General features: G+C 42.6%; 1 protein-coding gene across 1 annotated transcript in view; it reads right to left on the reverse strand.

Annotated features, from left to right (window-relative positions):
* Window positions 1-13,753, reverse strand: part of BMPER (BMP binding endothelial regulator) — a gene marked incomplete at both ends in the record, with an annotated part of 235,228 nt that overhangs the window by 68,984 nt on the left and 152,491 nt on the right. The window contains one exon of the mRNA XM_080701300.1: window positions 4,679-5,008. Coding sequence (XP_080557426.1) covers window positions 4,679-5,008 — 330 coding nt within the window. The remainder of the gene's footprint in view (window positions 1-4,678; window positions 5,009-13,753) is intronic.

A 13,753-nucleotide genomic window follows, 5' to 3' on the forward strand; every position in this document is an offset into this window, starting at 1 on the left:
AGAAAATAAAAACCAGTTGCTTCCCCTAATCGGCAATAACTAGGAGGAAAGGGGCAACAGGAAGAGGTCGAGCTATAGAAAGGGCCCTATAGTGAAGCAACTAAGGTGACCAATCAGAGGGTATGGAATAGGGGAGGATGGAGCCTCTTTAAAAAGCAGGAGGTACATAAACAAATGTGTCAAAGTTAATCACCAAATAAGCATGGGATCGAGGAGGAGGAGGGAATGGGATGGGGGCTGGATGAGGGCTAATTGTATGATGTGTGCTTGTATATCCTCTCAAGTCTTGTATTCCAATGTGATATTACAATGCACCAATAAAAAATTAAAAAAAAATAAATCAACAGAAAGACCCAAAAGAAAATCACTGTATGGTAAAGAAACAGGAACATTCATAGTCTAAAGCAATTGATGGAAAAGATTGAAAGAACAGACCGGGTTCAGAAAAGCAATTAAATAGATTTGGAAAAAGAACAAAGACAATCATTGGAAAGCATCTCTTGGAATAATGTGATTAATAGAACAAAATAATGGGACCAGGTACGTGAAGAAAGCGCACACTCCTACCCACACACTGGACTGGCCTCCCACATGGATCTGTGAGCATGTGGCGGTAACTCTCACAACCCCAACTTCTGTATAAAACCATTTCTATTTATTCAAACCCATCACCTAACACATTATCTGGCACACAGTATGTTCTCAATGAATTAACACTCGTGATGCTAACGAACTGGATCTGCGAAGCCAAAGCGAATGTGAGTTCCATGCTAGTTAAATGGCGAAACAGCCATTATGAAAGAAAGAAAGCAAACAGTGAAATGATCTGTGGTGCGCTCTCTCAGGTAGAGAACAAACTTGACCTCACGATCCTGTAGCTGGGCAACTACTCAACAAGAGGAATGAGGAGAGAAAATCAATTCCATACAGAATCTAACTTTTAAAGCAGATCCCAAAGATTTTCCATGTTGCAAAATTTTCCAAACTACAAATCTCTTTCCTAGACAGCAGGCAAATACTGCTCTTCCAAGTGCCATGAATAGTTGAGAATTTACACCCAAAGGAGCTCCGACATCATCGCTGACGATGCTATAATACATTTGAGACTTTGGGTAAACAAGTTCGTGGGGATTCGATTCGCAGTGGACAGCCAATTGCTGTGTCCTTTCTTCACAATGGCCTGGTGGTCCACACATGCTTGGAAAGATGCGAACCCACTGTGTTTTAAGCAAACTCTTTTCAAAACCTGTGCCATCTCATTTATAAATTATGGTCCCCAAAGCAAGAGAATAATTCATAATTCACTCCCTTTCATCCTCCTTCTTTGTTATTATTTCACAGGCCAATGCTAGCTAGGTTTCATACTGGGGAAGAGATGACTGATTTTACTTCAGATGCTTTTTTTTATATCTCTATCATTTACATATGTGCTTGCATGAATATTTTTATCCTCTACAAAAGTAAAAATCCATGAAAACTAGATTACAGTCATGAAAGACCAAAAAAAAATCTAATAAGTTGTAATTGAGGGAACTGCTCTTCCAAATGATAGTTTAACTAGGCATCTTATAAGAGGAAAACATCATGGAAGTGTTTGAGGAGCTGGGGACAGTCCTTTCTGCAGCTGGGATGAGTTTCCCAATTCTCCGCATGGGAAATTGGGTAGAAATAACTGGCAGAGTCAGAAGGCTAAAGCTGAAGCATGTGTCCCATCTGGGGATGTGAGCAGCAGCCACATTCCTTCCACTTTAGGAAGGACCTTCCAATTTTCCCTTCCCGCCCGTGAATGATTTACCAACTTCTTCCTCACCCCTCAAATGTATGACCCGGCCCCAGCCAGGGGCAGCTTTGGTTGTTGTTGTTGCCTGCACAGTTGTTCTTTCAATTTGTGGCTGCCCTTTGTTTTACTCTTTTGATTATTAATGCATGAAAGGGAGAGGAGGGAGAACTCTGTAGACATACCATAGTAATGTGTAAAAACTGATGGTTTCTCTGATCAGATTTTATCCCAAAGGGGTGTTGGGTATAGGATATATTCTCTGTGTTCAACAACCACAAAGCTCTACCAAAAATAAAATAAAAAGCCATGTTCCCGTTGCATTCAAGTGTTCGGGTAGACCTGATATAACTCTTACAGGTTGATGAGGTGAACAGATGACAGAAAGGAATTCTATCTTTAAATTAGTCAAGTGCCAAGAGTTGGGGCAGAGCATACTGACGGGGGATGGACAATGTGCAATCTATCTAGGTAAGCAGTTATAGCCTAATTCCACACACAAGGTACCGCCACCCATGCTCCTCTGTCGGATGATTCCACCTTGAAGTACTGAGTCCATAAATTATAGGGGCAAAGAGCCACGGCATCCCCCATCCACCAGCTTCAGGCTTGGTTTAGACTGCCGTTTTGCAGGCCATGAACACCCCATGCTCTGGGAGCCCCCCTGCTTTGGTGGTCACCTTCGAGTGCATGAGCTTATGAGATTACAAGCAAATCTACCGAGGCAGAACTTTCAAATGAAATACGATGATATTTTAAACAGATGATCGATAGGGATAAAAAGAAAAGAACCCTACGTGGTAGTTTAAATTGAAATGGCCAGGCCAGGGTGGAAACACTACGATCTGGAAATCAAGTGACTTCATTCAAAGCAGAAACGCAGAATAAATTGAGTGGGCGGAGGAATCCAGTTCTTTTCTAGGAAGCACAAGGCTGGTGTGATCTGTGTGCTACAGAAAACTGGTGTTAAGGATGCCGTAAAACTTACTTGCTTTGTGGAAACATGGATGGAAAAATAAAAGAAATTGTAAAACTGACTTCAAGGCCTAGAATAGCTAAGTTTGCTAACCTAATTATGGTATTTATGACCTATTATTATTTTCTTAGCAGCCTCATCCTTTTGCTCATTTTTACGACATGGAATCCTTAGGAAAAGCAACTTATTCCATAAAGTTTTGCCAGCTGAGCATGGAACAGTATCGAACCTCGTAGGCTGTTAGTAATCTTCAAGTACCCAGGATTCCTTCGAGAACTGGACTGCAGCTGACTAATAATTTCCGTATCAGTAGAATCCATTGTGTTCGGCTGGCTTGCAAAAAGATAGGCAAGGTGCTTCTAATTGGTGCTGTGCAACAACGGGTCAACTTGTGCGTATTTTACAGGGAGTCAGGAAAGTGTTTCAAAGAATGAGCGGAGGCCTACATCTGCACAGCGGCAAGTCTTTTGGGTTCGACAAGAGCAGGTGTCTGAATTTTCTGAGCAGGACTAATCCCTCTAAAGTTGAGTGAGTAGAGCTCTTCACATCTGCATAGTGAAGAATGGGAATTTTTCTTTTACTGATTGTTCCAATACATTAATACTTAGCATCGTCTCACTGAAACGATAATATACTCGCTAACTAAAAGCTCCCTGGGCTTTGCTTTGGCTTCTTGCCTTTGTTTAGCTAAGCTGTCATGCCATAGGCTCAGATCAATTTATCAAAGTATATTTTGGCTTGAATTGAAACAATTACCAGGGTCCTGAAGGTAGTGTAGCCACAGCCTCTACAGACCCTCAAAAGTGCCTGCTCTGTGAAATAGTTCTCTTTTAGATCTATATTCTATTAAAACAAAATAAAAAAACCTGGAACTTGATGATTTTATACTGTTCAATTCTCATCTATAAGAAAGCAAAAGTATGTTGATTTCCTTAAAGTATCATTCTTAAAAAAAAAATAGAGTATACAAGGAGAAAAGGTGATACAATACCAACTACTAAAGGTGGCTTGCAAGGAACGCGCGCGATGTAGTGAAATGTGTATGTGAGCCGGGATTCCTTCTCTGGGCTTGATCATCAGGAACTGAATTCTGTTTCTAAGGTGGGTGTTATGGACTGCTAGTGTGAGCATCTTGGCTTACGGGGGACGTCCCTTGGAGTGGAATGGGGTCCAGGGGAAATAAAGCCAGAGAGATGGCCTCAGCCTCAGCTGCACGTGCCCACAGCCGAGCTGTGGTATGAGTTCAGAGCAAGCCTCCTACTGCCTTCTAGCAGGAGACCATGGGCTAGGCCACGGACTCGGTGAGACTCCTCCCCACTGTCAAGAGTGGACAGGACTGCTGGCCACATGTGGTCCCGGTCACCCACTCCCATCTGCACACCCACACGGGGTAGCCTCATTCTCCCTAGCATAGGCCTATGGGGCAGGGTAGGCCACCCGCGGGCCCAGTGAGAATCCCAAGGCGCTCTTCCGATGGGGGCATTTATGTTTCCTTTGACACTGGCACTGAGCTGTTTACTTTGAGGATCCTCCCCTCTCATTTGGACAGACAGAGGCTAACAAGAAAACCCTTTCTCACAGATGTGAAACTGTTAGATAGAACTGGCTGAGCTGAGAGCCACTGACAATTCCAAGCTGGACATCAGTGGCCTAAAATAGCCAGAGAACTTGAGTGGGGTTATGTGAATGAGAAGGAAGAGGTTCTGGACGTCAGAATATTGCAAGACTGGCATCCAACTGCTAGGCTCCACGTGGTGCAAACGTGTCCAGGGGATTCCACCACACCTTGGGGACGCGCACTTGGGACTCTTCTGTGCCTCAGGTCCCCTTCAGGAAGCAGAAGGAGCGCGCTAACCGCCCCGGCTGATGGCGCTGGAGAGGCAGATAAGGGGGAGGCGCGGAAGGCCGTGCTTCTGGGAGCCCACCTGCTTTGGTGGTCACTTTCAGCAGGTACCCGTCCAGGTCGATGTGGAAGTGGGGCGCGCGGCAGGGCAGCGCGATGCGCGAGCCGTTCCAGCGCACGGTGAGGTGCTGCTGGAGGCTGACCGTGCTCTCGCCCAACACCAGCTCCACCGACTTGGTCCAGGAGAAGGAGCGGGTTCTGCGGGCGTCGTTCTTCACCAGCACCTGAAAGGGCGAGGCGGGGGAGGAGCAGTCTTTCGTCAAAACGTACTGACAGGTCCCCTGAAAGTTAAATGTCCGTCCGTCAAAAGTGTTGTAGTGGGGATCTCCGAATACCGTGCAAACGCCAGGTTCTGCGGATGAGTGAGAGATAAAAGCAGGGTCACAACCAAGGGAAGAAACGAAAGAGAAATCAGGTCCCCGCAGAAAACCTGCAAGGGACACCTGCGCGGCCTTCACGGAGGGGCACGAGGGGAAATGAACTTAAAAAGCAGGCAAACCCGGGGTTGCTTTTAAAGTTTGCTTCATGGAGTACTGCTTGTGCTTTGGTATTTAAGAGTTATTTATAAACATGTCTTAATTGTAAGATGTCTTCACTTCGCTAACTCTGCTGTCTGTCAATGATGAAACTAAGAGCTCACCTTCCTTCATAATTCACATAAACAATGACAAATTACCCACATTCATAAGTGCAGCGAAGTGAATGACACCACACCTAAACATTCGTATGAGTTCCACTTAATTTAAAAAGTTTAAAGTTTGGTGAACTGAATAATACTCAGAGTTCAGAAAAAAATAATGTGTTACTCCATTCAAAGGAAAAAGATACAGAACTGACAAGCAGACCCACATGTAATAGCGTCGAGAAACAAGTTGCTGACAATTTAGTGTTTACGGATTGTCTTTCTATGTTTTCTAGAAATACAAGTTTCTTGTAGTTTGAACTTAGTACTAAAACCTAAAGTTGGATAAAAAAAAATAAATTATAGAATTCATCCTTCAGAACCTTTAAGAAATTCCAATGAATTCGTTACTCTGAAATATCATTTCTTCAAATAGGAGTCTAAAGTAAAGCTTTGCACTTTAGGGCATCTCAACAATTGTAGCACAAAATTAAATATTATTTCTTTCTTAATACAAAACATGGCATTAGTTTGTTCTCTGGGTAAAGATATTTTATCTGTTTCCAAAAAGGCACTAACAACTAAGAAATGACAAACTTGGAGAAATTAGCCCAAACGATGAAAGCACTGCAATAAAAAGGAGTATTTTCCAGTCAACACCAGAATAATAATCCAGTCGAGAATATGAAACTGTCATATGAGCAACTGCCTTGACATCTAGGTGGAGGACCGATTCCAGACAGAGACAGGATACGCCAACTGATCCGAGAGGACCAATGGGATCCAGCGCAAACATTTGCTTTTACTTTCCAAGGTGTTTGGAGAGTAATGTTTTACGTTATGATACATTATGTCATTCCATATGCCAATTTCATGCGACTCCATACAAATCATACATTTTTAGAATGTGTTAAATTATCTCTCTTAGTTTTCCTTGTCAATATTTGATAGAGACTCAAAAAAGAAAGTGATAATTTGGGATGTGTAGGAGAGTTTCAATGAACAAATCTGTTAAAGGACAGAGATGTCAGGACTTGGGGGAGGAAGATGGAAGGATTTAATTGGGTTCTGCAGTAATGTTGGAATTCAACCTTCTTTTCTCTTCCTTTCTTTATTCTTCTCTTGCTCATTTTTCCCTGTGGCCCCAGTTTTACCATGTTTGTGGCTTCGCAGTGTATGTAGCCCCCACCCCCCTAATTCCATATCTCCCCCAGGATGCCCCATTAACCTCCCCACAGTTCATTTCCCATGGATCACTTCTCCGACACATGCCCCTCATAGTCTGACAGATGGACTCTCTCCCCGGCATGAGCGTTGCCTCTTCACTCACCGGGTGCAAGGAGCCCTTTGAGACACCCACCTGGCAGTGGGAGAATGAGAATTACAAGTTCACCCTCCCATGTGCCACAGAAGGATTGTATCTGAACCTGACTACTGAAATTTAAGGCAGGGTTCTTAACTACACCTACTTGGCAAGAAAGTCCAGACCAATCCAGGTTTTTGAACTTTGTGCTCAAAATAATGAACCTCAGCTTGGGAGAGGCTGAAATTATAGTCCTAACGGTACAGGGAAGGCTCACACCTGCTGCCCACATCCCACCGTGGCACCAGGGACGGCCGTAGCTCCTCTGAATGTCTTGGCTGTCACCAATGAAGACATCTGTGGGGGAAAATCTACCACCTCCCCTAGCCGTCTTCCACGTGTCTACTGATGATGGGAAACTGGGTGTTTAAATTGTCATCTAACTAAACAACTTCCCAAGAACTTTGAAGTCGATCTATAAAATCAACTATGATCTAGAGTCTGGAAAAGATGGTGAATGCTCATAACTGAGGAAATGCTACATTATTCTGTCTTTGGATAATCTGTGTTTTTTTTTTTAAGATAAGGTCTCTTTACGTTGTTCAGGCTGGTCTTGAACTCTTGACTCTTTGCCTCACTTTCCCAAGTAGCTGGGATTGCAGATGCTTGCCATTATGCTCAGCTTTGTGTATGATAATCCTAACTATCTTCAAGTAAACACACACACACACACACACACACACACACCCCAAAATTAGAGACAGTGGTTATTTCTTAATGGCAGGACCATGAATGACACTTGTTTTCTCTTTTCTTTCTTCCTATGTTTTTCTGATTTTGTTGCTATTTGGTTTGGTTTGGTTTGGTTGTTAACAGTCAAAATGTGGGTACTTGTACACAAAGCCAATTATGTGACAAGCAAATTATCAGAGAAGCAACAGAAACTCCTGCCCTGCGGTGCCCCAGGGACACCACAGCTTGTTCATAGCTGGGCGGGAGGCATGAGGGACATCCGGAGCAGGGGAGAGAGAAATTGTGTGTGAACAGGGCTGTCAGGAGAGATATTTTTCAAGAGTCCCTAACTCATGGAAGAGAAGGCTTTGGAAAGCTGGGTGATTTTTCTGTGTGACAGCAATACAGAAGAGGCCAACAAAACTTCATGCCTAGGAGGATGCCTGAGAATTATGTGTTACATTTGGGTACATTTGTATCATTAGCTAAAATAATGTTGAAACCTTGGCCCCTTTTCTTGGCACCTCCAAGTCCCCATGCCACATCCTGCAGGAGCTGAGAGCACATATGCTGGAGAATGTCTGAAAGTGAGACTCTCGGGGTTACAGAAATCTGCCTCCCGGAGAAGAAGGTCCAGAGGACACTTAGGGGACAAGAATGAACAGTGCAGCCTCCCAGCAGACCCGGTGAAATGAGCTGCAGGCAACTGTCCTGATGTCCAGTCATGCTCTTCTGGAAAGCTTGGCCCATCAGTTAGAGGGATGGAGGAGCCAAAAATGTAGAAACAGACTATCAAGAAACTAGTCTGGGTTCAGTGCGCCTACACCAGAGGATGCAGAGAAAACCACGACTTTCTCCCTGTGTTTCAGTCTTTTTTCTTTCACTTTTTCTTTCTTTTTTGCAGTACTGTGGACAGAAACCAGGGGCTATATCCCAGCCCTATTTTTTTTTATATTTCATAATAAACCCTGAGTTGCAAAGGGCCTCACTAAGTAGCTGAGGCTGTCCTCGAACCATGATCCTCCTGTCTCAGCCTCCCGGATGCTGGGATTACCAGTGTGCGCCACCACACCCAGCTATTTCACAGTCTTGAAGGAAATCATTCTATCTCGTTTTGGTTTGGGTTGGTTTTCAGCATATGTATACAAATGCATAGAGAGAGAGGAGAAAAGACTGCTAGTGTATATACATCAAAATATTAAGAGGATAGCCGGGCGTGGTGGCGCACGCTTGTAATCCCCGCGCTTGGGAGGCGGAGACAGGAGGATCGCGCAGGTTCGAAGCCAGCCGTGCTGGCGTAAGAGACCCTGTTTCAAAAATATAAAATAGGTCTGGGAGTGTAGCCCGGAGGAAGAAGGGCTTCCAGGAACCCCAGTACCACCAAAAAAAAAAAAAAAATATTAAGAGGATGTTTATTTTTCTCAGGTAATAGAATTGTGTTGGCATTTCTTTTCATTTTTCTTATTTATGTGTATTAATTACCCTTACATTTAATTTTTTACAGTGAATATGTATACTCTTTAAATAAGAATAATGGCTTTAAAAAGTTGATTAAGACCTATAATTTTGATGTTTCACACTTTAATAAGGTTGCTGCCTCTGGAAACACAGTTTCAATGATTTTCTCTTAACTGAGCCAGGTGTGTTTGTTTCTACCATAGGCACTTTATTTATTTATTTATTTATTTATTTATTTATTTATTTATTTTGCAGTACTAGATATAAAACCCAGGAGCATTCTACCTCCAAGCTACACCCCCAGCCTTATTTTGTATTCTTTATTTTGATATTTTGGTTTCACTACGTTCCAGAGGGCCTCACTAAGAAGCTGAGGTTGACCATGAACCTGAGATCCTCCTGTCTCAGCTTTCCAAGAACTGGGATCACAAGCACGGGCCACCACTACCAGCTTCTACCATAGATATATTTATTCTAATGAAATGCCTTTCCTCTGAAAGTGGTCATTAATCTCAAAAGAGCCATCAAAGAAAACTAAGGGAAAGTTATACAACCCCATTACAAAGAAGAAAATAAGAGAAACTGAGCAGACATAGCCTCCCTTCCCCAAACACAACGAAATAGAAACAGAAAAACCTAAAGTATCATTCATATTACTGTCACCCAAAAATAACCACTATTTGCAACTCTGGGCTCATGTGTGTGCATTTGTACATTTATTTTAAGATAGTTAAGATGATCTGTACATGAACTTTTATTTTCTATTTTTCATTTACCATATCCTAAGATTTACACAATCATTAAAATATATTTTGCTTTGAAAATATAGAAGGGAACTTTCATCCTCAGCCCATTATTTGCTGGAGAGAGGAAAGTGTTCAGCTCTCCCGCCACACAGCCACACGGATCAGTTATTTACAGATTGGTGTTTGTTTGTTGTTGTTATTGTTTTGTTTTGCGATATTGGGGATTGAAACTCTGATCTACACTCTCAGCCCTTTGTTTTTTTAATTTTGAAACAGCGTCTCACTAAGTTATGCACACTGGCCTCAAACCTGATATCCTCTTGTCTTAGCCTCCCAAGTATGGGGATTACAGGCATGCACCACCAAGCCCAGCTTCTAGATTAGAGCTGTAACTACAAGGAAACCTATCAAATAAACATGGCTTTAAATATCTCTCGATACAAACTGCACAAAAACAGGGAAAGAGGCTCCATGACATAGTCCTACTATGTCACGTAGGACTCCTGGAAGCCATGGGAGGACAAGGATCATTGTGTTGCCAAGTCTAGGTTAATAAGCAGGAGAACTGAGCGTGGTGCGCACACTTGTAATCCCACCATTTGGGAGGCTGAGACTGGAGGATCGGGGTTCGTGAACAGCCTCAGCTACTTAGTGAGGTCCTTTGCAACTCAGTGAGGCCCTGTTTCAAAATAAAGAATAAAAAATAGGGCTGGGGGTGTAGCTCGGAGGTAGAATGCCTCCGGGTTCCATCCCCAGTACCAAAAGAGAGAGAGAGAGAGAGAGAGAGAGAGAGAGAGAGAGAGAGAGAGAGAGAAGAAGAAGAAGAAGAAGAAGAAGAAGAAGAAGAAGAAGAAGAAGAAGAAGAAGAAGAAGAAGAAGAACAGGAGGAGGAGGAGGAGGAGGAGGAGGAGGAGGAGGAACCTGGGATAGAAACACTGCCGTGATGTAAGCCCGTATGCTGTTTGTCAAGGTCTCCCCCGCACAGTGCACCTTAAGTAGAAAGAGGCTATGGTGTGACCCAGAAGGACCTGGAACTCCCTGCAGAAGCTCTGGCCGTGCACAGGTTACCAGCCACAGGGTAACTGAGATCCAGAAGATTCTCTACCAGATGGCATCTGGACACCCAGAAGACTTAATATTCTTAATATTCATCCAATTTGAGTGTGTCTTTGGGCAGATGGGAAGCAGGGAACGTGGTATGGGTCTCTGTCTACCTATCTGTAATCTACCAAAAATGGCAACTGATGGCATAGGAAGCACTGATTTTTTTTTAAACTTTCACAGCTATTTCATTTACCATATAAACATTTTCACATATTTCCATAAACCTATCAACCCACCAACTTTAAACAAAAGAGCAAACAAAGGAAAAACTAACTTCAAAGATCTAATCTAAAAGGAACCCAGAGCCAGGTATGGTGGCACATGCTTGTAATATCAGTACTTAGGAGGCTAAGATAGGAAGACCCAGGTTCAAGGCCAGCCTCAGCAACTTAGTGAGATTCTGTTTCAAAATAATTTTTTTAAAAGGGCTGGAAGTATAGCTCAGAATGCCCCTGAATCCAATCCCCAGTACCAATAAATAAATAGATAAATAAATAAATAAATAGATAAATAAACCCAAAAGCACCTTCCAGAATGCTGAAAACTCACAAGGTGTTATATAAACTTGTCCTAGAACATACATTTTTGCCACTCCCACCATCCCAACTGATTTTAAAACATCTTTTTTTTTTCTTTTGGTACTGAGGATTGAACCCAGGAGTACTTTACCACTGAACTACATCCCCAGGCCTTTTTAATGTCTTACTTATTTATCCTTACCAAGAATTGAACCCAGTGGTACTTTACCACTGAGCTACCTCTCCGTTCCTTTTAAAATTTTATTTTGAGACAGCTTCTTACTAAGTTGCCCAGGCTGGCCTCAAACATGGGATCCTCCAGCCTCACTCCTGAGTAGCTGGCACTACAGGCATGCACCTCTGCACCAGCTTACTGTATCTCTTCTCTTTATCAACTAAGACAAGTATATGCCTGAGCTAAAACGATGGGTTTCACATCTCTAAACTAACCTAGCATCATCCCAGAATTAAATCCTTTTTCAAGCTTTGCAGACACTGAGCAAATTCGAAGAGAGTCTTGTTCAAGTCCTGTTTTTGCCGTTTCCTGGCTGTACAGTCATGCACAAATTGCCTATATGACCTCTGGTTGTTCACTATTAACATGGACCTACTGAAAAATATTTTGTAGGGTCATTGAAAAGCTGCCAAGAATATAACAGAAGCCCAGAGAGAAGTCATTATTAGTGTATTACCACAAATGTCATGCAAATACAGCAAACAGATATCAACTCTAGCTAAAATAAGGGTGAATACGACTGTAGTGGACATATAAAGGGTAGATTTGTTAAAAATACAATATCAGTTGAGTTAATTTAGAAAAAACAAATAAAATGTATATTAAGGACTAGAACCAAGTTAGCCTTCAAAGCCAAAAGAAGAATTTCAGTAAGTCCTAGACCTATAGCTTGGACAATAAGAGCCGGAGCCTGAGTTGACCAGAGCGGAGAGCTGCTTCAGGAATAGTGAGACACTTCTTTTGTCTAAATAAATTGGCCTGAGATTTACTGCCAGCCTGAAAAGCTTAAATATATTCCAAAGAATGAACATGCCTTGACGTCTTTCCTCTGAAACATCAATTCTGCCTGTTGCACTGCCAAAATAAGTAGAAATTTAAAAAGTTCTGCAGCTCAAATGAGTTTGGGAGGTACCCGATACTCCATCACCCTCCCAAAAGTTTACCATGTCCATTGGCATGGACAGGGCTCCGAGGATTCTGCAGCAGGGAAACATGTTTAAGTGTTCTTGACCTAGCATTCCCCTAACGTATTTAATCACAGGACCTTGTTTTGAAAATATTACTCATTCTGTGCCTCATCTCTAGTGTTTTATAAAACAGACTTTGGGAAACTCCGCAACTGCGAAAGGAGCTGATGTGGGTTCTTGTGAGAGCCAAGTTTGGTTCTGAGAGTGCTCTGCGAAGGGGCTGAGGAGAGGAGAAGAAAGTTAGCTGAAGCAACGGGAAGAGGGTCTGGCTGCCATAGGAATGAGAGGGAAATTATTTATTAGAAAAACAACACAAAGAGACAATCAACCCGACCTGATGACTGATTAGCAACACGGGAAAGAAATGCCAGAACTATGAGAAATTGCCGCAGGGCTCAGAACCTGTGCAGCTGGGGTAAAGCGGATGCCAGAATTCAGTCAATGGACAGGGGCTGGAAACAGCCATTAACTCTGCTGTCCAACTCCCAGCTCAGACAACTTGATGATTCAAAGGAAGCAACGGTTAATAAAACTCCAAGGCCATACTTTTCAAGAAGTCTGTGTTCCCCCAAAAGATTAGAAGTTGTAACCTACCATATTTTGCATATATGAAGAAGGAACAAACGTCAAGAACCTCAAAGTACAGACAAATGTGAAGCCAGCCTGAGAAAAGCACTCCCAACATGGGGCCATGGAAATGGGCTGTTCATACGCACAGAATGAAGGGCAAAGCAGAAAAGGAGAGTAGATCCACCTACTGGGGAGAGATGCGGCTGGGCCTGGCAGTACTCAACTAAGATCTCAGTACTTGGGAGGCCAGCACAGGAAGATCACAGGTTCGAGGCCAGTGTCAGCAACTTGGCGAGAGAGACCTTGTTTCAAAATAAAAATTAAAATAGGGCTGGCTGTGTAGCTCAGAGGTAGAATTGTCCTGGGTTCAATCCTCAGAACCAGACAGAAGAGAGAGAGAGAGAGAGAGAGAGAGGAAGAAGGAAGAAGAGGAGGAGGAGGAGGAGGAGGAGGAGGAGGAGAGGAGAAAGTCAGCACAGAAGAGGATGCAAAGGTTGCTGATGGAGAAAGAGACAGTGAAGACATTAAAAAAAAAAAAAAACAAGAGCACATATAAATTTGAATCTCATGGCAAAGAGAAACAGAGTGCAACCACCAGAGACTACAGAGGTTAAAATGACCTCAAAAATGTAAGTTTTGTTTCTTTCTTTTTTTCTTTTCTTTCTTTCTTTCTTTCTTTCTTTCTTTCTTTCTTTTTCTTTCTTTTTTTTTTTTTTTTTTGCAGTACTGGGGATGGATCCCAAAGGCATTGTACCTCTGAGCTACACCCCAGCCCTATTTTTTAGTGTTTTTATTTTTATTTATTTTTATTTATTTATTTATTTATTTATTTATTTATTTA

Source organism: Muscardinus avellanarius (genome assembly GCF_963383645.1).
Source record: "Muscardinus avellanarius genome assembly, chromosome: 9".
Lineage (NCBI taxonomy): Eukaryota > Metazoa > Chordata > Mammalia > Rodentia > Gliridae > Muscardinus > Muscardinus avellanarius.